Below are 27,790 nucleotides of genomic sequence, written 5' to 3'. Positions count from 1 at the left end.
AGCCCTAAGTTTTTTCATGAAAGCCCCTTTCAGTCAATAAGCCTTAAAAACAGGTGTAAAGCTAAACTTGCAGCACCGCTATTCAATTACACTTGCCTAACGCCTCTTCTAAGGGGACATACTGTGGGATCTAGGCATCAGTGAAAGCACCAATCACAGGCCCGATTAGAAAGCGGGAAGCTGTGATTTGTCGTCTCCCTCCCATGTAACAATCACAGCCCGTGTTACAACGCACTATGTATATATGTATATATGAAGAGGATGTATATGTGTGTGTATATGTATGTGTGTGTATATATATATATATATATATATATATATATATATATATATATATATATATATAATGTTGATATGTGTGTATATATATATATATATATATATATATATATATATATATATATATATATATATATATATTGGCCTGGTGATGAGCGGTGCCTGATTTCCTCCAAATGTGATGCCTGGCATTCACACCAAAGAGTTCAATCTTTGTCTCATCAGACCAGAGAATTTTCTTTCTCATGGTCTGAGAGTCCTTCAGGTGCCTTTTGGCAAACTCCAGACGGGCTGCCATGTGCCTTTTACTAGGGAGTGGCTTCCGTCTGGCCACTCTACCATACAGGCCTGATTGGTGGATTGCTGCAGAGATGGTTGTCCTTCTGGAAGGTTCTCCTCTCTCCATAGAGGACCTCTGGAACTCTGACAGAGTGACCATTGGGTTCTTGGTCACCTCCCTGACTAAGGCCCTTCTCCCCCGATCACTCAGTTAGATGGCTGGCCAGCTCTAGGAAGAGTCCTGGTGGTTTCAAACTTCTTCCACTTACAGAAGATGGAGGCCACTGTGCTCATTGGGACCTTCAAAGCAGCAGAAATTTTTCTGTAACCTTCCCAAGATTTCTGCCTCAAGACAGTCCTGTCTCGGAGGTCTACAGACAATTCCTTTGACTTCATGCTTGGTTTGTGCTCTGACATGAACTGTCAACTGTGGGACCTTATATAGACAGGTGTGTGCCTTTCCAAATCAGGTCCAGTCAACTGAATTTACCACAGGTGGACTCCAATTAAGCTGTAGAAACATCTCAAGGGTGATCAGGGGAAACAGGATGCACCTGAGCTCAATTTTGAGCTTCATGGCAAAGGCTGTGAATACTTATGTATATGTGCTTTCTCAATTTTTTTATTTTTAATAAATTTGCAAAAATCTCAAGGAAACTTTTTTCACGTTGTCATTATGGGTTGTTGTGTGTAGAATTCTGAGGAAAAAAATGAATTTAATCCATTTTGGAATAAGGCTGTAACATAACAAAATGTGGAAAAAGTGATGCGCTGTGAATATTTTCTGTATGCACTGTAACCACTATCCCATCAGCTTTGTTAATCCTGTTGTAACTGGTTTACATTTTTTCCCATAAATTATTTAGTCTTTATTTGCAAGTAAAGAGTGAAAGTGTTTTATTTCCCTAATGTTTATACAAATGTGTCATTTTTTTCTTTCAGATATAGAGGAAGATGCCATCCTAATAGCTGAAGGAGTGTCACATACTGAAACCGTTTTCACAGAAGGAGATAGCTCTGACTCTTTTCAAGCATCTTCACAGCCTGGCGTTGTCAGCAGTTTAAGTGTGCTTAGTTCTGGACACACTGAAGAAAATAAAAAGCTGTATGCTTCTCTTGGTGAAAAATATTTCAACAAAGAAAATGATGATGAAGAATTTGTCTACATTACCTTGGAGGTTTGTGGCCAAGAATCCATTGCTAACCGTGGTGACCCATGTAATCAAGACTCTGCTGTCTCTAACCTCCAGAGCATTCGTCCAGCAGAGGAAGGTAATGGGTCCTCCGCTGTCTCCGAAAACCAGGAGCAGGAACAAATTTCCACACTTGGCTGGGCTCAGACAAGTAAGTAAACCTGATATGTAATTGTTTTCCTATGTGACTCAAAAGGGGGAAAAAAAAAGAAATTTCATCCTTACTGCCTTGTCCTAAATTACAGCATATCTAAATGTAGTTTAATTATTGATTTGTATACTTTTTTCATGTTGATAATATCAAAATTTTATCAAACTCATGCTTTTACACCAGAACACATGTTCTCTTATATGTAATTAAGATCAATATACTGTATTACATTTATTAGGCAAAGTAGAATTCCATTACATTTCCCTTTTTATTATGTAACCAGTAACGGGCACACTGCACGATAACGTGCAGTGAGTACACTTGACTTGACCAATCCTAGTTTTCATCCTCTTTCTCTGTACATTTAGCATTTATTTGCTCAGAGGTTGATGCGCTTGCTGCTTCCTGAGCAGCTCTTCTTTTCTCCGCCCTAGCGGCCCGCTTCTTCTCTTCTTTCATTGGCATCTTTTTGCATTTAAAACTAAAGTCAGTGTTTGTGTTGCAATTATTTAGTACGTTTTTAATTTTTCAATTAAGCTGGCACTTAAATCTTCAGTCTGCCTCAAGAATGATATAAGATATGAAGAGATAGGGGAAGTGACAACGAAGGTGATAGGGATGAGAACGGTGCCCGTGCGCATGCACATCATGGCCACACTGCTGTGCGCTGCTGAAAGTTGATTCTACAATAAGATAAAAATAAAAAGAGAAATAACCTTGGACGTCAGTCATCACCCCGAAAAGCGGATAGTAGACGTTACGTAGTATACAGTCATGAAAAAGTTTGGGAACCCCTCTCAGCCTGCATAATAATTGACTCTACTTTCAACAAAAAAAGATAACAGTGGTATGTCTTTCATTTCCTAGGAACATCTGAGTACTGGAGTGTTTTCCGAACAAAGATTTTTAGTGAAGCCGTATTCAGCTGTATGAAATTAAATCAAATGTGAAAAACTGGCTGTGCAAAAATTTGGGTACCCTTGTAATTTTGCTGATTTGAATACCTGTCACTGCTCAATGCTGATTACTTGCAACACCAAATTGGTTGGATGAGCTCGTTAAGCCTTGAACTTCATAGACAGGTGTGTCCAATCATGAGATATAAAGGTATTTAAGGTGGTTAATTGCAAGTTGTACTTCCCTTTGACTCTCCTCTGAAGAGTGACAGCATGGGATCCTCAAAGCAACTCTCAAAAGATCTGAAAACAAAGATTGTTCAGTATCATGGTTTAGGGGAAGGCTACAAAAAGCTGTCAGTTTCAACTGTAAGGAATGTTCTGCCTGTAAGCCTCTCCCTACATGCCTAACCTTGACTAATTTCCAGCTTACTAAGAAAAATAAAAAATATACAGGCACAAGCATTTTTTTGTGATTTAACCCTTGCTATACTAACATGCACTAGGATATAATGCTTATTTTCATGTATGCTCATATATATATATTTTTTTTAATATATGCAGATCATCAGCTTTAAGAATATACTTTTCTATGTTTTTTTTAAAACCGCAATAATTTTTTTAAAACAGAAGGTGAAAAGGGGGAACCATCCTTCAATCTTCTTTGGATCTTGAACCCAAGACCACTGTCAGTCTTTGCAATCTCTGGTTCACTGTTTAGTAAAAGACCAAATCAAGGGAGGTGCTACATGTATCAGTAGTACAAGTATACAGTAGGACTAATACAGTAATCCCTCGCTATATCGCGCTTCGCCTTTCGCGGCTTCACTCCATCGCGGATTTTATATGTAAGCATATTTAAATATATATCGCAGATTTTTCGCTGCTTCGCGGGTTTCTGCGGACAATGGGTCTTTTAATTTCTGGGACATGCTTCCTCAGTTGGTTTGCCCAGTTGATTTCATACAAGGGACGCTATTGGCAGATGGCTGAGAAGCTACCCAACTTACTTTTCTCTCTCTCTCTTGCGCTGACTATCTGTGATCCTGACGTAGGGGGTGTGAGCAGGGGGGCTGTTCGCACACCTAGACGATACGGACGCTCGTCTAAAAATGCTGAAAGATTATCTTCACGTTGCTACCTTCTGTGTGCAGCTTTTAAGTATGCTGCACGGTGCTTCGCATACTTAAAAGCTCAAAGGGCACGTATTGATTTTTTTATCTGTCTCTATCTCTAACTCTCTCTCTCTCTCTCTGCTCCTGACGGAGGAGGTGTGAGCTGCCGCCTGCAACAGCTTTGTGCCACGGTGCTTCGCATACTTACAAGCCAAACAGCCCTATTGAATTGTTTGCTCCTTTGAAGAGGAAGATATGTTTGCATTCTTTTAATTGTGAGACTGAACTGTCATCTCTGTCTTGTCATGGAGCACAGTTTAAACTTTTGAAAAAGAGACAAATGTTTGTTTGCAGTGTTTGAATAACGTTCCTGTCTCTCCACAACCTCCTGTGTTTCTGCGCAAATCTGTGACCCAAGCATGACAATATAAAAATAACCATATAAACATATGGTTTCTACTTCGCGGATTTTCTTATTTCGCGGGTGACTCTGGAACGCAACCCCCGCGATGGAGGAGGGATTACTGTATAAGTAAAAGTTGCACAATATAACAATAACATAATGGATTACAGGCAATATAAAAATCAATATTAGACAGTCCAGAGCAACAACAGCAGCTGATTACAGAATCCAGTGTTCTTCCCAGTCTTGTGCAGATATCTTCCAGGGTGTAATTGCATAAAATACTGCTTTGACCCAGGTACTTTGTGCACCATAGAGGGTCCTCATCATGGGGAGCGATTAATCACACTTCACCCAGGAAGCCTTTAGTTTGCTGTTTCTTTTCCTAAAATGTCATGAAGAAGCTACAGATGCTTGAAGTTCGATAACTTCGATTTTCATCTGTTTAACAGCAATTCTGGCAACAAGTGATCTGAAAACTGGTAACAGGCAGCAAAATACCATTCAAAGACACAATGATGTAATCAGGAGAATGATTCCTGGTGATTACAACAAAATCTCATATAGACATTTTATGCTGTTAGATTAGATTTTGATTAGCTAGAGATTACATAAATCATTGGTCCTTAAAGGTAACTGATCTTCTCATACTAAGTATCAATGGGCATTTAAAAGTACTTCTCTAAAAGTAATGTATTACTCTTACACATTTGCTTATTTACCAGGTGCTGACCATATTATGCTAATCACATTTTTAAATTGTTTAATTATGTTATCCCAATTTCTATACTAGTTTTAAGAGCCATTTGCTAGTTATTTAAGTTATATTAAATGTTTGCCTATATATTAGTGCATAATCTATGGGAAGTTCTTATAACCCCCACAAGCTGAATTATATTGGTATATTCTAATTCTTCTCTGTTCTTGTGTGGCCTGTTTGCTTGAATTTTCACTAAACCCTTTTAAAACAAATCTTTTGGGACTGAGAGATTTCTTATGGCATGCATCAGACCTTTGCTTGATCCTGCCTTACTTACCAGCAGCTACACTAGTTAAACCCAACCACTTTGGATTCATAATAATTGTGCAGTATTCCCATTAATGCAAATGTTCAATGAATACATGTTGCTTATGAAAAGAGTTCCTTTGCCCCACTTTGCTTGTAGATAATTACCTTTTCCTTCTATATCTTCAATAACTTCATTGTTCAAATCCTCTTTGAAAAATGTTGCTGCAGAAAAGAGGAGGAACAACTCAAGTACCTGGTTGTCAAGCAAGTGGACGAACTGTGGCCAGGTAAAGTTTCCTCTGGCAAAGAAGGACGAATCATGCAGAGTAGAAGTTTGAAAAAAATTCTTCTATGGTGAAGGTTTAAGCAGGTTTTGGGGTCCAGTACCCCAAAGCCAAAGGAGACAATATCTAGAACTCTTGGTCCAAGGTGGATGGATGCTATCTACGATTCAGGATCCAGTGATTTTTCGGCATCAGCCGTCACCAGCACAGTTGAGTTCTTCGCAGCAGGGGACCTGGAATGCCTTGAACTGGAATTTAAGTACGTTGTCCAGTAGTCAAATCAGTTGATGGCCTGATCCATGACTTGATCCCCCCTCTGGTGTTCCTCAGTTCTCCTTGTAGTTGGATGATTCAGTTGTCTGCAGACCTTCATCACAGCACAATCTTGTGGTTCAACTTCAAGTGCTGTCATCTACAATGTACTGTACTAGGAAAAAACAGCTTTCACCTGCAAATATAAAGAGTTAAATTTTAACATGTCAATTCTTCATTGGTAGCTACTTCTGGATCCCAAAAATAATGTCTCATAAGGTGTCAGACCTAATTCATTGGGGGTACCCCTCATTAGATATGTTGCTAGCGGTAAAACAGACGACGGTCATTTCAGTCCAGTCTGTGCTTATGTCTGGGCCAATTTGTCTTTAATGATCAAAATGAATTCTGAAGGTGATAAGCACAATGTTCAGCTTTCCTTTCAATTTGGCTATTACCTGTATATTCAATAATAAATCCTTAAATTAAAATTTTCATTTATACCTGTATCCAGTTTGGCTGCTGTGGCAAATTCTGCTCAATAAAAAACATATCCCACATAACCGGTAAATCGTTACAAAAATTGGTCTCATAATAGTATTGGTATAATACTGAAATGATCGGCAATGGTCCCATAATATTCATATTATTAGCACATAACTGAAAAAGGGCTTACAAAATTACATTTTGTTACTGTAACATTTATCCCCAAGCCCTATTATCATATTAATTTAAGAGGAAATGTGGAGCACGGGCAATAGAGACCCTGTCACCGGTCCCATTAATATAACAATTTAAGATCCAAATGCTACATTTCTCTCACAGAGAATACAAATATGTCCAGGAATGGAAAATAAACGGAGCAAAGAGAAGGTAGATTGTTATAGAGGTTATTAGTTAAGGAGACCATTTCTGTGGAGGTTCCTGTAAAAGCAAGAAAATTTCAACCAATTATTCTAAAATATAAATTTGTCTCCATATTCACTGTATACTTCCCCTAAAATGATGTCAATGTATACCAGTGTCCTCCAGAGAACATCTCTTAGTCAGCATAGTAAGCAGAAGTCCAGAAAGAAAGCCATAGTTTGGATGGATAAATTCTTAAATTAGTTTAGACATGAAGTCAAAATAAACCAAAACAGTTAGGCACCATATTTCCTTTCCAGTATCTCTAATTTAACAAAAACGATCTTGGAATCCATGTATTAGCACCATGTGATCTGCTATCTAAAAACTTAAGAGTTATATATTGTGACAGATTTAGGGTCCCCGTGACCCCTTGAACCCTCAGACCACACGTTAGACACCAGGTAAAAAGTCCAAATGGTATATTTATTAGGACAAAATGTGCACAAAGCACCCTCTTCTCCACAATTTTCAAATAAACACAATCAATAAACAATAAATCAATAATCCTCCTCACTACCAGACGCGTTGCCACCCTTCCACCCAGCTCAGCTCGACGTCTGGGATTTCCCATAGTCCTTTTATAGTCCTTGACCTGGAAGTGTTTCGCCCTCTCTGTCAACGTGACTAGGAACACTTCCAGGTCATATTAAAAACTCCAGTTCTTCACCCCGGAAGCACGTCGTTCCTTCTGGTCATGTGTTCATGATGCACTTCCGGGTTATAGGGCACGTAACACTCTGTGAGCCTCCCTCCAGCGGCTCCTAGTGGTCCCCATGGTATCCAGCAAGGCTGTTTATAAAAAGTACAATGTCCATATGGCCCTGCTGGAATTTAGGGCACTTCCATGTTGTTGGGAGAGCTCCATCTTGCGGCTTGGAGGTGTGGACCGGAATATTTGGCCCATTAATTCAAGCAAACAGACATATTTCCATTCTTGCACACATTTTTATCAATCGTCTCATCCTTTGAAACAGCACCACATATTTTGACACAAACACTCTCAAACATGATTATACTTGTTTTAAATGCATGCAGAAGGATCCATTTAACATATAACATACATATATTGTATAACATACACAAAATCGCCCAAGCTGTCTTTTAACACATTTAAAATCATCCCAGTATTATTCATATTTAAAGCATTAAAACACCCTTTATCTGTTAGGCTTATATTTGCCCTCTCTTATTTCACCAACATGAAGACATCAGTTTACTCACACACTATGTTTAGAAATAATGCAGCAAAGGAAACAAAAAGAAATGAAGTCTGAAGAATAGCAAGTACCACTGTGACTTGACTGATCAAGACAAATGAACATCAAACAACCTCTCATGACTCTAGCTGGTGTTAACGTCTACAAATGGGGAGCGCAACACAGTCCAACTCCGCTCTATACGGTGCTGCTGTCCAAATCAAGGACTCCATTGATGATCTGATTCTGTGGCAACAAGGACAAATCCAACTATCAAGAAATCACACAGTATGATACCATAGAAGGAAACCACTCCCAGAGAAAGCTGTGCAGCCACAGAGAATACACCAACTCAACACAAAAAATAAATAAGCTTGAACCTTCATTTCCCATTTCTGGGCAAGAGTGCTAATTACTGCACCACCACACACTCCACCATAATAGCTCCACCGTAATAGCACCCAAAACCTCATACACCCACAGACACACATTAGAAACAAGAAAGGAAATTGAAACTGTCTCCCTTTTATACTTATCAAAAGAACAGACTTGTACAAAGCATCTTTCCTTCAGATCTTGATCATTTGTAAACATTTATTTTTATAACCAAAAGTGGAGAGAGTTTCATTTTATCAAGTATTACACATATTCAAACTCATTTTAACCCAAATAAGGTTACACCTCTGGAAATTTATATTGGATATTTGAGAATTTATGTGTCCAATATAGTTTCAGCAAATTATAATTGGACTACATTACTAAGAGGTTTTCATGTTTCACCCCAACACACACACACACACACACACACACACACACACTTGTACTGCTGTACCACTCTGTCCAAGCTCCCACACAAAAAAGTTTTAAAAAGCTGCTTTCAGTTCACACAGCCCCAGTGAAAAGATAAGGTTTAGAAACAACTTTACATCAAGGCCACAGCTGATTGTGGGAGATGTGCAGACACTCTGAATAAGTTCAGCACAGACATAAACACAAACGTCAGCGTGCACCAGATACCTTCAGGACCGAATATAATAAACGTTGGTTTTTGTCACATATGATTACAGGAAGCTTTGTCCCCTGCTCGCATTGCTTGCCAACCCCCCGGCCCGCGCTATGCGCAAGCCTCTTTGCGATTCTGCCGCTTGTGTATGGAGATGCAGATGTACAATTTACACAGATTTTTATTGTCATGGGAATTGTTACATATGCATCAACACAACGTATAACTGCCTGTGATTGAATTTCGTTTCTTTCTCGCTATTAAATAATGGCTCTGAGATTTGTTAATTGTCTTTGCAAAAGCTATTCTAATGTGAAACTGTAAACGTTTTAATACGAATGGCATATCAAGATCTCCTTTGTTGTCTAATGTTATCCGTGTTTCGACGTATGGATTTGTATCCATTATTGGCTGTAGAACTTCTAATACGTACAATCGTTTAACTCTTTCGATTCTATGTTGCATCACTTCTCCGTGATCATAAATATAAACCTGACTGAATTGTGGTTTCTTTGAAATTAAACTTGTAGTAGCTTTAATCGTTGCGGGACCACTGATTCCCATAGCGTATGCTCCTGAATTGTGTAAATCTACGTTTTGAGCATTGAATGATGTGAACACGAGCAGATTATTGTAGATTCAGATATTTTACCTATAGTGTTAAGTGGATTTCACTTTCATCAAATAACAAATCTCATGGATATGCCTCATCATTGGGAAGAAACACTACTTTTCCCTGATGGCAACACAAATAGACGATCTACAAGACCACTGACTCTCATAGCGTATGCTCCTGAATCGTGTAAATCTACGTTTTGAGCATTGAATGATGCGAACGCGAGCAGATTATTGTAGATTCAGATATTTTACCTATAGTGTTAGTGGATTTCACTTTCATCAAATAACAAATCTCATGGATATGCCTCTTCATTGGGAAGAAACACTACTTTTCCCTGATGGCAACATAAATAGACGATCTACAAGACTCCCACTTAAACTTTAAAGCCAAACAATCTCTCTATGTCCATATATTCGATCTCTTTTCGCTGTTCGGTTATTTTACCGAGTAATAATTTCTGTTTGTCAGCGCTAATGTGATCTTTACTATAAATTTTTTGAGACTTTCGAATTTTAGTACTTTCATAATCTCTAACCTGCTCTGCATGTGTATTGCGCAAACGTTTTTGAACCTCTTTAAAACGTTCTACTTTGTCTTATACTCTTTGACTTTTATTCTTCTACTGTTTGTCTTTTATTTCCACCCCCGCTTGGACCTGTTAGGTTTTCAATTCATCTCTTGGCCCAAAGTCTTGTCTCACGAGATGTGAAATTATCTCTCTGAAAGTATCTTGTCTTGTCTCTCTGAAAAAGTCTTGTCTTGTCCAAAGATTTTTTTTATATAATAGGGAGATATTCTTTTTCCCACACATACATACACAGTCTATATACTAACAAATTTTTCTATTGCTTAATTTTTTTTTATTAGTGCTTTATTCCTACTCCTCTGTCAAGGCTGTTTTGCTGAGCAAACTGTAAATATGACTCAAATTCTTCTTTAATAGGGACTAACCTGAAACAAAAGGATTTGGATATTTTTGTCCAACTTCTACTTAAAATACTTTTCCAATTCCCATATGCTCACACTTTGCCCACTCCTAATTTTCTTATGCTTATTTCAGTTATGCTTCTTAATAATTTTATGAAATCCTACACGGCAAAAATGAAACCTAAACCAAGTGAAAGTATTTAAATCGTGGCATTAAACTTCGTTTTAAGAAATCTTGTCAAGTAGACTGTTATTCCTTCGGCAGTCCTGAATACAAGCAAAATAACACACAATTAGTTTTTTTTTTTTTTTTTTTTTTTACCCCTCAGGATGCATTTTTTGCACATGTATTTTTGTGGTGTATTCTCTGTTCTCTCTCTCTGATCTTCCATATACTGACTGTGAGTAATCAGCTCACACCCATCTCTTCCAAATACACTCTGGCCAGTCAAATGCTCTCAACCGCTACCCCTTTTTTTCTTATACGTACACAATCCCTACTCATCCTATCTAAATCACTTTGGCCCTCATACCTCCAAATATCGACACTGTCCTGACAAAAAATCTCTCAATGTGCCTCCATGAAAAAGGTGCTCAATTAGAAAATCCCACTCGCGCTTATTATGTACTTAATTACTTTACTGTGTCTCTTGTTACCCAGTACTTGAGTCCCAGAGCTCTTTCACACTCGCACTTGTTTCCGATCCTGTGGCCTATTTTACTACCACTGAAAGATAACTGAGATTGTGCAGTCAGTCACTCAGTCATTCCTTAAGTATATACAGGTGCATCTCAATAAATTAAAATATCATGGAAAAGTTAATTTATTTCAGTAATTCAATTCAAAAAGTGAAACTCGTATATAGATTCCTTATACACAGAGAGAGTGTTTATTTCTTTTCATTTTGCTGATTATGGCCTATAGGTAATGAAAACTCAAAATTCAGTGTCTCAGAAAACTAGAATATTACATAAGACTAATAATAAAAATGATTTTTAATACAGAAATGTTGGCTTACTGAAAAGTATGTCCATGTACGCATGTGATACTCGGTCAGGGCTCCTTTTGCATGAATTACTGCATCAGTGTGGCGTGGCAAGGAGGCGGTCAGCTTGTGGCACTGCTAAGGTGTTATGGAAGCCCAGGATGCTTTGATAGCACCCTTCAGCTTGTTTGCATTGTTGAGTATCTCATTTTCCTCTTGACAATATGCCATAGATTCTCAATGGGGTTTAGGTCAGGCTTTTTTGCTGGCCAATCAAGCACAATGATACCATGGTCATTAAACCAGGTATTGGCCCTAGTGTGTGTGTGTGTATATGTGTGTCCTGCAGTGGGCTGGCGCCCTGCCCAGGATTTGTTCCTGCCTTGCACCCTGTGTTGGCTGGGATTGGCTTCAGCAGACCCCCGTGACCCTGTGTTAGGATATAGTGGGTTGGATAATGGATGGATGGTACTTTTGACAGCATGGGCAAGTGCCAAGTCCTGCTGGAAAAAGAAAATGAGCATCTCCGTAAAGCTTGTCAACAGAGGGAAGCAAGAAGTACTCTAAAATTTCCTAGACGGCTGCACTGACTTTGGCGTTGATTAAACACAGTGGACCAACACCAGCAGATGACATGGCTCCCCAAATCATCACTGACTGTGGAAACTTCACACTGGACCTCAAGCAACTTGGGTTCTGTGCCTCTCCACTCTTCCTCCAGACTCTGGGACATTGATTTCCAAATGAAATGCAAAATTTACTTTCATCTGAAAAGAGGACTTTGGACCAACGAGCAACAGTCCAGTCCGTTTTCTCCTTAGCCTAGGTAAAGCACTTTCTGACATTGTTCAGGAGTGGCTTGACACAAGAAATGTGACAGTTGTAGCCCATGTCCCGTTTGAGCAAGATGGCGCCTGTGTGTGTGGCTTGCCGTTTTGCTTTGCCAGTTCTGGTTATGTTTGAGTTGCTTTTGACTTTTACTGCTCTAGATGTTGATGCTGTTCTGGTGTATGAACTGCGAAGTTTTGCTGAGGAAAAGTTTTATGATGGTGCTCAGGAAACTTTGCCACAGCTTTTGTCGGAGATTCCCGATTTTCTCCGTCATGCTCCGGTTCCACCTTACCGGAGGAGGCGCCATCGTCGCCGAAGTAAACGCAGCGGTAGGCTGGTGAGGCTGAAGGCCTTCTCTGCTAGGTCTCTGATTGTATTCGGATGGGCTCGCCGCCTCGTTTCTCCCTGACATCTATGGGATCCTGCCTACACCTGGTTGGTGCCTGTGGCCGGGTCGGAGGAGTTCCTCCGGCTGTCGCAGCCCCGCTGTTCCTACTATCCTCACCCCCGACAACGCGGAGCGGTTTTGGGAAATCTGTGGCCTCTCCGCCGGGCTCCTCGGAATGCAGGCGCTCCGATGACACCGGCTCCTGCCAGGATTGGTCTGGTAAACGCTACATCCCTGTCAAACAAAACTTTTATTCTTAAGGATTTCTTCATCTCCAATGGACTGGATTTTCTCTGTGTGACGGAGACTTGGTTGAATGTTGGTGAATCCAGCGTTTTCTCAGAGCTTCTACTTTCAGACTGTGCTTACTTTAATTCTCCTCGGACATCGGGCTGAGGAGGAGGAATTGCAACTGTTTTTCTTAATAAATGTAGATATAAGCAGCTTTCTTTATCATTTCTTCCTTCTAGCTTTGAACTGAGCTTATTTGAGCTAGGTTGTTCGCTCCCAGTGTTGTTTGCTGTGATTTATCGGCCTCCTAAATATAATATGGACTTTCTTAATGACTTCTCCGATTTACTGGCTGAAATTGTGCCTAATATGATCGAGTCCTTATTCTTGGAGATTTTAATATACATGTATGCTGTCCTGATAAACCGATGGTGAAGGACTTTCTAAGTCTAATTGACTCTTTTAGGGTTAGGGTTAGTTTTATGCAGTGGGTGTCTGGACCGACACATGAACTTGGGCACACGGTGGATCTTGTCCTATCGCTCGGCTTTTCTGTGGCGAATTTGTCAATTTTGGACGCAGTGTTTTCAGATCATAAGCCTGTAATATTTGACATCACCTTGCCCTGTAAAGCTGATAAACCCCGTGCTTCTGTGCGGCGCTGTCGTGTCATTAATCCATCCACTGCTGTACATTTTTCTGCTTTGTTTAGTCAATGTGATCTTCCTGAATCTACGTCCTCCGATATGGAGGAGCTCTGCTCCTGGTTTTATTCCACATGCCGAACTGTTTTAGATGCTGTGGCTCCATTAAAAACCAGGCAGCCTAAAATGAAATCTGAGCCCTGGCTGAATGACACAACTCGCACTCAGACGCGAGTGCCGAAAAGCTGAGCGCAAGTGGAGAAAGGACAATTTGCATGTATCGTTTCAAGTATTGAAAGACTACTGGCGTCGTTATCAGTTTATTGTGAAAGATGCCAAAAGAGCGTACATGTCAAATATTATTCTGTCAAACTGTCACAAACTTCGTGTGTTATTTGACATTATAGATAGGGTTTTAAATGCTCCACAGAATGCCTGTATGGAACCTTCTTTTGAGACATGTGAGAAATTTTTGCATTTCTTTGTGGATAAGGTGAATAATGTTAGGGCTCATATACCTCTCACTGTTTATGACCCTTTAGCTGTTTTCCCCTGCTCTGCTGTTTTTTATCAGTTTGAGCCGGTGACTCTATCTTGTTTATATGAGATTGTTGGTCAATCGAAGCCCTCAGGTTCTCCTTTTGATGTTGTCCCACCTTCTCTTTTTAAAGAGATTATTTCTGTTTTAGGGCCATCTGTTCTTGCTATTATCAATAGCAGCCTTTCCTCAGGCATAGTTCCTAATTTGTTTAAACATGCCATAGTGCAACCATTGATCAAAAAACCAAGCCTAGATCCCACTGTGCTATTTAATTTTAGACCGATTTCCAAGCTTCCATTTCTGTCCAAAATTTTGGAGAGAAGTGTGTATATTCAATTGAAAGCCTTTTTAGATGAAAGTGATATGCTCTAAGTGTTTCAATCTGGTTTTAAGCCGCTTCACAGTACTGAAACCGCATTACTGAAGGTTTTTAATGACATCCTTTTGGCAACAGACTCAGGGGATTATGTGATTTTAGTTCTGCTCGATTTAACAGCTGCTTTTGATACTATAGATCATAGTATTTTATTATCTCGTCTGGAGCATTGTGTGGGCATTTGTGGTACTGCCTTGGCGTGGTTTAAATCGTACTTGACTCAAAGAACTTTTTCAGTGAGGCTAGATGAATTTAGGTCCTCCTCTGCTTCACTATCATGTGGGGTTCCACAAGGCTCCATACTTGGTCCTCTGCTATTTTCTTTGTATCTCCTGCCTCTTGGCTCTAATCTTAGAAAGCATAAAATTGCTTTCCATTGTTATGCAGACGATACTCAGGTTTATGTACCCCTCAAACGCAAGGATGCTTACTCCATACAAACTTTGGTTATGTGCCTAGAAGAGGTGAAAGCTTGGATGGCAGTGAACTCCTTAAATTTTAATGAAAATAAGACAGAGGTTATAGTTTTTGGTCCTGGGGGCACCAGTGGGTCTATTTCTACTTCTGCTCCTATGGATTTGGGTCCCCTAGCACAATATGGTACACCTGTTATTACAAGTTTGGGTTTTAGGATAGATGAGGATTTTAGACTGGACGGTCAGATCAGCGCGGTGGTGAAATCTTGTTTTTTTCAGCTAAGACGTTTGGCGAAGATAAAAAACATTCTTTCCAAAGATCAATTTACAACAGTAATCCACGCCTTTATTACAACCCGGTTGGACTATTGTAATTCGTTGTATGTTGGTGTTAGCTAGTCCACCCTGTCTCGGCTCCAGCTGGTGCAAAATGCTGCTGCACGCCTTTTAACTGGCACGCAAAAGAATGAGCACATTACACCTGTATTATCCTCACTGCACTGGCTGCCTGTTCAGCTTAGAGTTCATTTTAAGATTCTTTTATTTGTTTTTAAGTCCTTAAATGGGCTTGCTCCGCCCTACCTCGCTGAGCTGCTGCATATGCACTCTCCTTCCCGCTCACTCAGATCATCTGGTCAGCTGCTTCTGGATGTGCTTAGGACTCAGCGAAAGCTCAGGGGGGATAGGGCTTTTTCCATTGTGGCTCCAAGGCTCTGGAATTCACTGCCGATCCACATTAGACAGGCCTCCTCACTGCCCATTTTTAAGTCTGCTCTTAAGACTTACCTTTTTGGTTTGGCATTTGATCCTGTGTGAGCAGTTGATTTTACTCTGTTTTAACTCTGTTTAGTTGTTTTTACTATGTTTTAATTAGTTTCACTTATTGTATTTTATTTACTTATTTATTATTTTGTTTTTGTTTAAAATTTATTTTATCCTATGTTCAGCACTTTGGTCAGCGGCTGTTTTATGTAAAGTGCTTTATAAATAAAGTTTACTTGACTTGACTTGACAATGTGTGGTGGCTGTTGAAGCACTGACTCCACATGCAGTCCACTCCTTGTGAATCTCCCCCAAATTCTTGAATGGGCTGTGCTTCACAATCCTCTCAAGGCTGTAGTTATCCCTGTTGTTTGTGCACCTTTTTCTGCCACATTTTTTCCTTCCACGTAACTTTCCATTAATATGCTTGGGTACAGCACTCTGTGAACAGCCAGCTTCTTTAGCAATAACCTTTTGTGGCTTATCCTTCTTGTGGAGGGTGTCAATGACTGTCTTCTGGACAACTGTCAAGTCAGCAGTCTGATTGTGTGGCCTACTGAACCAGACTGGGAGACCATTTAAAGGCTCAGGACCCCTTTCCAGGTGTTTTGGGTTAATTAGCTAAGTGGAGTGGGACACCAGGGGCCTAATGTATAAACGGTGCGTACGTACTAAAATGTTGCGTACGAACGTTTCCACGCTCAAATCGCAATATATAAAACCTAAACTTGGCGTAAAGCCACACACATTTTCACAGTAGCTCCAACCCTGGCGTACGCAAGTTTTGCAAACTGGCGGCACCCAGCATCAAAGCAGTGCTACTGTTCTTATGTGGTCACCCTTTCTTTTTTAGATCCACATCCCTGACGCGGCTTTATCATATACACTGAAACTAACTGCATATTGTTTATTAGTTTAAGGCATCTGATTGTAATTAACCTGTAACAATATAATGGTCCAGGGAATAGCCAAAGTATTCCAAATACCATAGCTGCTTTAGTGTTGTTACTCTTACTGCACCTTCTTTTTCTTCTTTCAGCTGCTCCCGTTAGGGGTTTCCACAGCAGATCATCTTTTTCCATATTACTCTCACTGCACCACTCGGAGTATTTATATCAATGTATCTGAGTGGGGAATCACAGATCTACAGCAGCTGATCAGAAAGAGAATTATCAGTATACAGCATTAAGCACACGCTGCCTCAGCCATGCTGTCTATTGAACTGCTTGCTCTCATATGGCAAATGCTTCAGAGCCTTTCCTCATGGTTCAGAAACAGTTTCATCTCAAGAACTATAAATGTACTTAATCAGTCCATCAAGTGCTCCTTGTAGAACTGTTTATACTTATTAGTACCATTACCTCACTGTAAACTTGCACTACAGTTATAATATTGCACACCCTGAGCCACTTTATAAAGCGCATATTTACATATGATGACGATATCATTTTTAAGATGAAATGCAGCGAAATATGTTTATTATATTTATACAGATTAAACTTCATTTAAATAATCTGTATTGTTAATAATTAAACATGTGAGGACACGGTGCCGCAGCGCTAGCTAGTTCAGGGACTGTTTCTGCCTCTTGCTGTATTATTGCTGGTGCTGACGCGACACTGAATAGATAGATGGATAGAATAATTAAACATGTACTACGAAGATATTTCAATGATCCTTAAAAGTTTTGAAGAATCTGCATTCTAAGCTTACAGGTGACTTAACGTCTATTACAGAGCTGATTGTATGGCAATTGGGTATTTGGAGAAAGAAAAGTAAGGACAGGAACTGGGGGTTAGTACGTTTGAAAGAGAGTACTGCTACAATAAAGTGTTTCATCTAAGGTCGCGCACAGCGCAGCAAGCATCTTGCATGAGGTAGGGACAATCACTGCGCCACTGTGTTCCCATGTTTAATGACATGCTTTAACTCCAATCATCATGAAAATGATATCACGTATACATCTCAGTATTTTAATTATTCAGAGAGCTGAAATATTATGAATGTAATGGATTCTGTGTCCTTTCGGAGGAAGAGAAAGTCCTGCATCCCATCTCCACCTACCTTCAAAATTCTTCACATTTGCATCTGCAGACTTTAAAGGTGGACCACTGACCATTTAAAAAACCTTCAAAAGATAGTACAGACAGCTATTTTCTTCCACTTCAGGAGGGAAAACTCCAAAAGTAAAAACATTCAGTTGTCTAAATGTGCAGTGGGTAAACATTATTGCTGTTTGTAATAAGTGAAAGTAAAGCACAATTCTGTGTTAATACCATTTTGTCTGTCAATGGCAAAAAAAACAAGCTTGAACCATACAACTAATGAAAAATTTAAAAAGAAATACTTGAGTGAATGACGTAAACAAGTGGAAAATCATGAACATCTAATAATGATGATAAGATATACAGGTAGTCCCCGCATTACGAACTAGATCCATTCCTAAGCCAGTGTTTAAGTCAATATGTCTGAAGAGGTATATGTGATTCTTATTTAGCATCAGTTAATCAAATACTTGTCTTAGTATATTGTATATTTATTTTACCTTTCTATGCATGCACATTCAACAGTGTTAATAGAAAAATGATCTGATTTAAAATGGCTCTTTCCTCGAACAGATGCACCACTGAAGCCTTGCAATGTTTTCATAAACATCATAAAGCACTGTAGTGCTTTCATTTCTTATCACATGTTCCCGAAACGGTACACTATGGTGCACGTGATGTAAATTCCATCATCAGTTCTGGCACGTGGACCCTCTTGTTGGCGGCCATGTACCTTCACAATTTTGTAACAGTGTGGCCCTGTTTGACTTGCGTGTTGACTGTGCACACACTAGACCAGAGAATATGCACTAATTAGAGGATTAGTTGTGTGAAGTTTTGCTACCCAAACCTACGTAGTCCAACATTAAAAGCACAGAGTGATAGCCAAATGTGCATGTATTCATAGTTAGAAATTTCCCAGGGTGAATGCAAAGACAGAACTTTCTGTGAGATGGATATGTAAAGGCCAAAAAAAAATTTTGGTGGATTTTGCAACTGCACAATGTTGCACACTGCATGTTCCCGAGTATAATTAGGCCTTCAAATTTTTTATATAATAGGGTTTATGGAAGTACATTCATAAGTACTAGTTGTCTTTAAGTCAAACATTCTTAACTTGGGGATTTCATGTACACAATTTTGCATGATTCCTGCTGATTATACCCCTTTAAAGTCAAAAAAGTACACTTTCATGTAAAATTGTATTTTGCAATGACAATCAACTAAAGCCAAGTCACTAGAAAAGGCAAATATGTATCTAATGAAGGGGTGTTTTACTCATGTGCATTTGTACATAGCGTATTCAAGACTAAGCAGCTCCAGTGACTTAATAATATTATTATTTATTAATTGAGTGGCACTTTTATCTAAGGCGACTTACAATTTGTGATACAATTGGTTACATTTCATTTATTTTTGTAATTGTGGTACAGGCAGGTGAAACGATGTGCTCATGGTTACACAGTGTCAGTAGCATGATTTGAGGCGACAATCTTAGAGTCTGAAGTTCTAAGTCCAAAGCCTTAACCATTACACCACACTACCTGCCAACATTATTAGCTTTTGGTAAAAGCCCTGCAAATATTGTATACAGAAAAGTACTTGGTTACATGGTAATTCTGATAAAACCGATTAGCTGATGGTGCTGTAATTGAGGCCCATTATCTTGTGAAATTTCGTGGGTGTAACCAACTAACGTAGCAGGTGGTGTAGTGTAATGTAGTATAATAAATGTAAATAAATATATTTTGAGGTTTCTGAACTCTTTTCAAACCCCTAAAATAGGAAGACTCGCCAAACCACTATTGCCGCGTCTGTGAATGGCTGCTTGTCCACTGCCGAGGCAACTGTAGGTTCACAGCACAGCGCCATGGAAGCAACTCTGAGCCAATTGCGGCCCCACTTTAAGCATCTATCGTCAATGGGTGATACAAGGAACATTATAAATCCAAGGAACAGTATAACTTGGCCACTGACCTGGTCCTGACCCTGCCTGTTTGCTGTGTCTGTGTATCGGAGAGTGGTAGATCCCGCTACTGACTCTGGTAGTGACCTCTGCATAGTCTACCATGACTCATTACGGCAGACCCCTTATAAAACCACAGAGCAAGTACACATCCGCTGCATCTATGAGGACATTAAAACATACAAGACTATATTACTGCTTGTGAAATTTAAAGTTAAGAACTTTAAGGTTTGGGCTGCTGTATCAGAAAGCTCACCCTGACCAATCTTAATAGGTAAGAGGAATTGCCCTCTTCCCATGGGTCTTGGCCACCTGTAGAGTGCCTCCCCCTGCAGTGGTTAGAGAGGGGCTATCTCGAAAATGCTTTTATTGGGTGAATATGAGCCAGGATGTGGAGCAGTTCTGTAAGGCCTGTCCAGACGGCCAAATAGTTTTCACTCGTAGAAATACCAGGGCACCCCTTGTACCAATGCCTCTTTTAGATGTCCCCTTTGAGAGGGTGGGATTAGACATTTTTAGCTCGCTTTCCAAGAGTAAAAGTGGCTTTCAGTATATGCTCGTGTTAGCTGATTATGCCACAAGATACCCAGAAGTGGCCGTGCTGCAGCGCATGAACCCCCAATCTATTGCAAAAGCTCTCTCAGAAATGTTCACGCATATTGATATCCCTCATGAGATTTTAACTAATCAAGGTACCCCCTTTATGTCTTGCGTCATGAAGCAACTATGTGAAAGTTTTGCAATTAAGAAGTTGCACTCCACGGTTTTTCCTCCCCAGATGAATGGCCTGACTGAACGATTTAATGAAACCCTAAAATAGATGATTCGGCGGGTGGCTCATGACGACCTCCTGAGATAAAGTAGTGGCTTTCCTCCTGTTTGCTGTCAGGGTGTCTCCGCAAGCATCCACTGGGTTGAGTCCTTTCAAACTATTATGTAGCTGCTGACCGTGCAGGGTGTTGGACATTTTTCGGTCAGAATGGACTGGGACTCCACATACACCCAGTGGGGTGCGATTTGTTGACCAAGTTGTTTCGCTGCAAGAGCAGATTGCCAGATTGTCCTCTATTGCAGTGGAGCAACAGCAGCGCAAGCAGGAGTAAACTCCGCATGTAAGAAGGATTGTGTGCTGGTGTAGACCCCATCTGATCCATATAAATTTCGGGCTGAATGGCAAGGGCTGGCAGTAATAAAAGAGTGTATGTCCCCAATGAATTAAAAAGTCGGGATTCCCAGGCGATGGAAACCAGTACTGATTTTGCATGTTAATTTTTTAAAGGAGTGGCACAACTACCACAAAGTCCTAGTCACATCCGCAGCGGTCCCCCAGACTGAAGTTGCTATTGGGGAGGATTTAATTGACACGCAGAATTGCTTTCACTAATCAAGGGGAACTCCGATGTCTTTTCGCTCACACCTGGTTGGACAGACATTATGGAGCACAAGATCATAATTCCACCCAGTGTTACTGTACAGGTGCCCTCGTACCGCCTGCCAGAGGCAACGAAGAAGGTGATACACGACGAAGTCCAGCAGATGGTCCAGTTAGGGGTTATTTGTCCGAGCAAAAGTGAGTGGCGAAGTCCTGTCGTACTTGTCTCAAAACCCAACCTTTCACTTCTGTATTGATTTTAGATGTTTGAATAAGATTTCCAAGTTTGACACATACCTGCTGCTGTATGTTGATGAGCTGTTGGAGAAGCTTGGGCAGGCCTCGTATATTTCCACCCTAGACCTCACAAATGGTTACTGGCAGGTGCCCTTGGAGGAGTCCAGTTGCATGAAAACCGTGTTCGCCACTCCAGTCAGTCTGTTTTGGTCTCCATGGTGCACCATTGACCTTTCAATGGATGGTAGAACAGATCCTGCGTCTCCATTGAGCATACGCGGGTGCCTGTCTTGATGATGTCATTTTCAGTATTGACTGGGAATCTCATCTCGTCCGTCTTTGGGCAGTACTGGACAGTTTGTGGCCGGCGGGTTTGACGGCTAACTCTAAAAGGTGCAAGCTGGGTATGTCTGAAACCCATTATCTGAAATATACTATGGGGAAGGGTTTGCTCAAGCCTCAAATGGAAAAGGTGGGGGAGGTGCTTGCGTATCAACGTCCCAAAACACAGTGGCAGGTTTGTGCCTTCATCAAGCTCGGTCTATCAGTTTGCAGGCTTTTTCTTCTGATGTTCGCCATCGTCCCAGAGCTGCACACACCAATGCTGACATTCTCTCCTGCCTGGCCAAGCCCAGCTGACACTAGTGTGGACAAAGCCAAGGGGGTGGGGGTGGAGTTACGTTTCTGAACTGTTTTGGGACTCCACCCCAATAGGATGACATGCCGAAGTGTAATTGGTGCATCTGTGAAGGGCTGCTTGTCTGTTTGCAGCACAGCATCATAGCACCGTGGAAGCAACTACGAGCTGATTGTGCTCGTGGTCGTGCTATAAGTGCGTATCGTTGATGGGTGATAGAAGGAACATTATAAATGCAGTGAACAGTATAACTTAGACACATAATCAGGGTCAGGACCAGGTCAGTGGCCGTGTATCAGAGAATGATAGATCAAGCCACAATTAATAACCATGCTGTTCCTGTTTCAAGTTGAATAAAGCTGGTTTTGCTAAAGTACTGAGACTCAGCCTTGTGTTAGAGGTCAACCCTTGTAGTTTGCAGATCTGCTTATGCACAGGTTTGTCATCAATAACTAAGTGGAAATTATTTTGCTAGTTTTGCGATCTATTTTGGAAAACCGCAGCTAATGCTGTAGCAGTGGCAGTTAAATTGACTGCTAATCACAGCAACACTAAGAGTACTCCATCATAGGGCAGATTCTGCTGTTGCCATGAGGGATGCAGGGTGAAAGATGAGGACGCTGCTTTTAAAAGTGAGACATTACAAGCTGACAGGATCGCAATCGGTGAGATTTTTTTTTCTCCTCCTTCTTTTTAATGTTTAACTGCACCATTGGATTACAGTTACACCCATCAGATTACATTTATATGTGGATTTGTATTCTTGTTTATCCACTTCTTGGGGTTTCATCTGGCTTGGAAAATGTCTTCATCTTGGAGCGTTCCAGACTTCTAAAAATATTCACATACATTAGCATCATGGTAGGACAAAACTTTACATAACTTTCTAGAGGCTGTTCACAGGTGATTTCATTTTATAACTATACCACCATCATCTCCATCTGCTAAACTGGACTATGTCATAACTGTTTACACCCCCAAAATTCACGGGGGTTATGTTCCTAGAGCACCCGCGAATTGTGAAAAACCGCGAATTTTGGATGTGGTTAAAAAAATGTCTAATTTTATAGTTTAAACCCTAAATATGCCTGCAAAACACTTTAATTTAATTTCAAACTCCGCTTAATACATTACGTAAAAAAAAAGAATGTAAAGGTAAACCCGTATACTGCACAGTATTGTACTGCTATGTCTCCCGCAGTGTTAGACTGTAAAATACAGATGTTACCGCTATATGTACTGTACTGTAATTCATGCAAGCATGTTTTCATTGCCAGAAGCCTTAGAAGGTACAGGACTTTCAGCGGCATTTTGGGGCTTTAACTCTTAAACTGCCACATACTTGGGGGTTAATGCATCCCTGGACACCAAATACTTTTTTGCTGCACTTTAAGTAAACGTCGCAATTCACAAAGAAAAAGTGGAATTTTAATGGAACACTTTTTTCATGCAAAGAGCATCACAATTACTGCAACACTGATCATTTTACACACTGCTAATGAACTGTAAAAACTATTTTAAAAACTACTGGAACGCCATGGATGAAACTCAGTAAATCTCCGAACCAACTGCGCTTGAACTGGCTGCACTCAAGCACACAGAGGTATGCGCTGATACTTGCAGTCTAGTCTAATGCAGCTGCTCAATCCCAGAGACAGTCAGGCTGCAGTGCTGCAGGGTGTCACGCTTGGGGCACAGAATTGCACAGAAACACAGGAAATTGTAGAGACAGGAACTTTGTTCAAACACTTCAAAACAAACATGTCTCTGTCAGAAGTAAAATGAGCTCTATATGCAGTTAGTTATCAATCAGAAGAATAGGCAAACATCATAGGGGAACACAACGGGAGCGGGACCCGCAACAGGAGCAGAGGATGTCTGGGGGAGGAGAGAGAAACAAAGCAATCAGCCAAAAAGGACATGTGCTGTTCAGGCTTTTAAGTATGCGTAGCGTTGCACGAGAAGCATATAGTATAAAATAGTTACGTTTTGTTTACAATATTCCTTAGTACTTAACTATTCATGCCTTTCTGTATAAACACCTATAAATAATTGAAGTAGTTCACAACCAATAGTTAAAACGGGGAAACAAAATTGCCTCAAGTGGTATAAACAAGACACAAGATAGGCCAAAGACCCGATGAGATGTAATCTGATCAACAATAACAGTATACACAGTGAACTTTAAAATTCTTGTCACAAGAACTTAAATAATAATGGAAGCAAGTTATAGCTTCTAAAGTACCCTGCCAGATCAAAAAGACATGAACTATGTATTAGCCTCAAAAACTGTTTTTTTCAAAGTATTCCGAAAAAATGAATTTCTCTTCCAAACCATTCACATAAATGTTGGTGATGCTAGTACTGAAAGTAGCACCCATTGCAACTCCCTTTAACTGAAAAGAAAATGCATATTAAAAGCAAAGTAATTCAATTTGAGAACAACTTCAGTAAGAGATATATAATAAAGTTGACATTTGTAACACAATTTAAAGCAGCATCTGATGGAATGGTGGTTGTTTATGGCTTGTGCACAGCCTTAAGGGGTCCCAGTGTTTTGGATTAACATTCTCATTTGTTACACTAAAAGAAAAGTCACAAAACGTTTACTCAGAGAATCAAATATGTATTACATTAAGATCTACTCTGGCTATTTTTTTCTGCATTTTAATTTGCTCTAGTGTTGGATTTATGTTTTAATTCATTACATAATAAATGTAAATTACAGAAAGGAAGAATGAAGGTGAAAGCAATTAGAGGGATATCATAATCAGACCATTAAATTACGTTAAACTGCCATGTGATTACCGGTACTACAAAACATTCAAAGCCTAGAGACTGATCAGAAATAATATTGCGTAAATAAATTATATTTCACTGTTTTGCAAAATCATTGGCAGTCATTAAAAAGATTTTCTGAGTTTAAAACTTCCTTGCATGCATAGAGTCTAACCATGTCATGGAACTAAATGAAATGGGATTTTTCCAGAATTTAACCGCTGCATGCAGAAAGATCCAGAAGCCTTAAGTGCATACTGTTTTCATATAGTCTCATGTTTGGCAAGATGTTGCCAGTATCATAAGTGAAGTATGATAAAGGGTTAAATACATTTGCATATTAACACATTTCATGTTATTGACTAATAAACATTTTATAAGCTCAATAATAGAACTTCCTGCAACATAACCACTTATGTTTTGTGGTATGTGAACCTGGTTTAAAACAATCAAGAAGCATTCACCCTTCATCATCTTAATTACTTTTCCTACCCATTTTTTCAGCAGATATGTTTGTGAAATATTACAATGCTTTTTTTAATGTAGTGCATATACTAAGACTATATTAATCAATTATTTACCAACAATTCCAATACATTTTCTCATTCTCTTTATCTTAACCATTTTGTTGGCCCATTTTTGAGCCACAGTCATACAAACAGCAGCATTGTCATCACTTTTTCTTTTTCAAGAAAAAAAAAAGTATACTTTATACCTTCGAACTAAGTGTTTTCTTTACCATTCCAAGTAATTTTCTATGTTCAGGTGTTGTTTTTCTGTTTATGTCTTCCCCATGTCATCCACCTTCCTTGTTCCACTTCCTGTATTCGATGGTGCAATGCTTTCATTTTTTCCTCTACATCTCCTTGTATTTGGTGCACTCTTTCCTCACAGTCTGGCACTGTCATGCAGTGAGTTTTATTTGACATGATCAGTTATATTAGTGTATATATCAAAATCATTGTTTGTATTCATGGTATTAAATAATCCTGAGAGGGGACCTTAAAGGAGAAAAGTTACTTAATAGGGAAATTTTAATTTTTTTTATAAGTAATCATATTCCTCAATCACGGCAAAAAAGACTGAATTGCTCAAGCAGCAGGAAAATGGGAAGAAAAAACATCACTGTTACTGATATGTGCAACTTCCCTTTCATAAATGAATACAGTATGTTACCATTGGAGAACTTGTGGTTTTTTTTACAACTGTGTTCAGGTCATGGGTGTGCCATGTGTGCCTATACATAATTTTAAATTCACTAGGCCATTTCAAGTGTGTTTCTGCAATCCTGTTGAACCACAACCATTTGATATAGATGTAAAATTTTTCATTAGATTTCACAAGCATGGAGATTGAGATTTAATAGGCAGTGCAGCTCAAGTTAACACGTTACTTACTCTACTATTTCGCCACTGGGAAACAGTATTGCCCTGTCTGCACACAGATGTGCATAGCTGTTTAAATTAGGGATGCTTCAGTTAGGTATTTTTCTATGGCCGATGTCAATCATTGATATCATGTTACTGGATTGACAAATTCCGATACAGATTCCTCCAAATCCATATCTCTTTAAAAGACCTTTACACTAAGCTTCTTTATAACTAGATTCAGAGAAGACTTATGTTCTATATTACAGCGTTACTGTTGGTATTTTTATAATTAAACTAAGACTGCATGTATTACCGGTTCCAAATGAAATTTTGTAGGCTTATTGTTCATTGAATATAAAAATACTAAAATAAATAGAATTCCATTAAGATATGTGCCTTAACTAATAAAATATGTGGAGAAAATATCCATAATACATATGGTATTAAAGAAAATAGAATGCTCCTCATAATTACAAGCTGTCGTATTGTTTAGTTTCTTCTGTATTGGACATACTTGAACAAAGCTTACTTTAACAACAGTAGTTTTCATCATTTGTCTAACAAATAAATATATATATATATATATATATATATATATATATATATATATATATATATATATATATATATATATATATATATATGTTAAACATTAAACGTGTGTGATTTTGGACTTCTGTGGTCTGTCTGTCTGTGTTAAAGGGCTGAACCTCCACTATATATTTATTTATTTATTCATTCTCCACTCCTCCTTCCACAAGCTTTGTCCACCTCCTGCCTCTCCGAGTGGAGTGAGGCGGCCCCTTTTATGGAGCACCCGGAATTGCTCCAGCTGTTCCAGAATCTCCTTCCGGGTATGTCGGCAGCCCTGGGTTCAGCTGAACATTAAACCTGCCTATGTGGAGTTGAGATTATATTATATATATATATATATATATATATATATATATATATATATATATATATATATATATATATATTAAAAATGAGAGCTGGTCTCGGTACGACAGGCTGGTGTAATAGATGTGGGTGAGATAAAGTCCAAATGACCGTAGACACGATCAGATGTCTGGTCACGGGAGGTGCCGCTATTAACTCCACGGTGGTATAACTTTGTTTGTAAACTCCCCTTTCCAATATCAAGGTAAAGATTAATTTCAAGCACAGTCTGAACTCTGAAAGTACTTTAATTCCTGTTGCTGTGGTCTGTAAACAAATTAAATACATACACTAAGTTACAACGTTACGTACAAATACACATTTTAACGCTCTGAACGTGTAAGTTTAACAAACATTTGAACCTCTTTATATCAAATTATCTATGATAAACTTACTTTTCCGCAAGGACGCACAGCATTAATGGCTCAAGTGATAAGAAAAAAGGACAAACTATTCCCACAACGTGCAGCAAGCAAACAAAGGAACGAAAGACGTGCGAAGCCTGAACTTTCACCCGGAAATATGTAGGAAAAGTTCCACAAGTAATTTTTAATATTCTGCCATTAGAGGTCGCAATTCAACCTGACAAAGGACTTCCTGACACACACACATATATATATATATATTATATATAATATTCAGAAGTTCAGATGTCAGTGTAAACCTTGACACTTCCTATTCTTTAATTAAAATGTTTAACAAATTTCTTATATTTTAGCATTCCTAATACATTCTTGACCAAAAATAGAACAAGCA

At 39.3% G+C, this 27,790-nt stretch overlaps 2 protein-coding genes across 4 annotated transcripts in view; one reads left to right on the top strand and one right to left on the bottom strand.

Moving 5' to 3' along the window:
- Positions 1 to 27,790, bottom strand: part of LOC114662021 (myoglobin) — a 213,702-nt gene that overhangs the window by 89,598 nt on the left and 96,314 nt on the right. The window lies entirely within an intron of this gene.
- The window catches only part of LOC114662016 (zinc finger protein 345-like), a 47,837-nt gene that overhangs the window by 15,412 nt on the left and 4,635 nt on the right, over positions 1 to 27,790 (top strand). The window contains exon 2 of the mRNA XM_028815300.2: positions 1,501 to 1,902. Coding sequence (XP_028671133.2) covers positions 1,501 to 1,902 — 402 coding nt within the window. The remainder of the gene's footprint in view (positions 1 to 1,500; positions 1,903 to 27,790) is intronic.

The sequence above is a fragment of the Erpetoichthys calabaricus genome, chromosome 12 (genome assembly GCF_900747795.2).
Source record: "Erpetoichthys calabaricus chromosome 12, fErpCal1.3, whole genome shotgun sequence".
NCBI lineage: Eukaryota > Metazoa > Chordata > Cladistia > Polypteriformes > Polypteridae > Erpetoichthys > Erpetoichthys calabaricus.
Note: the sequence above shows the minus strand (reverse complement) of the source record. Positions and strands in the feature narration are given on the sequence as shown.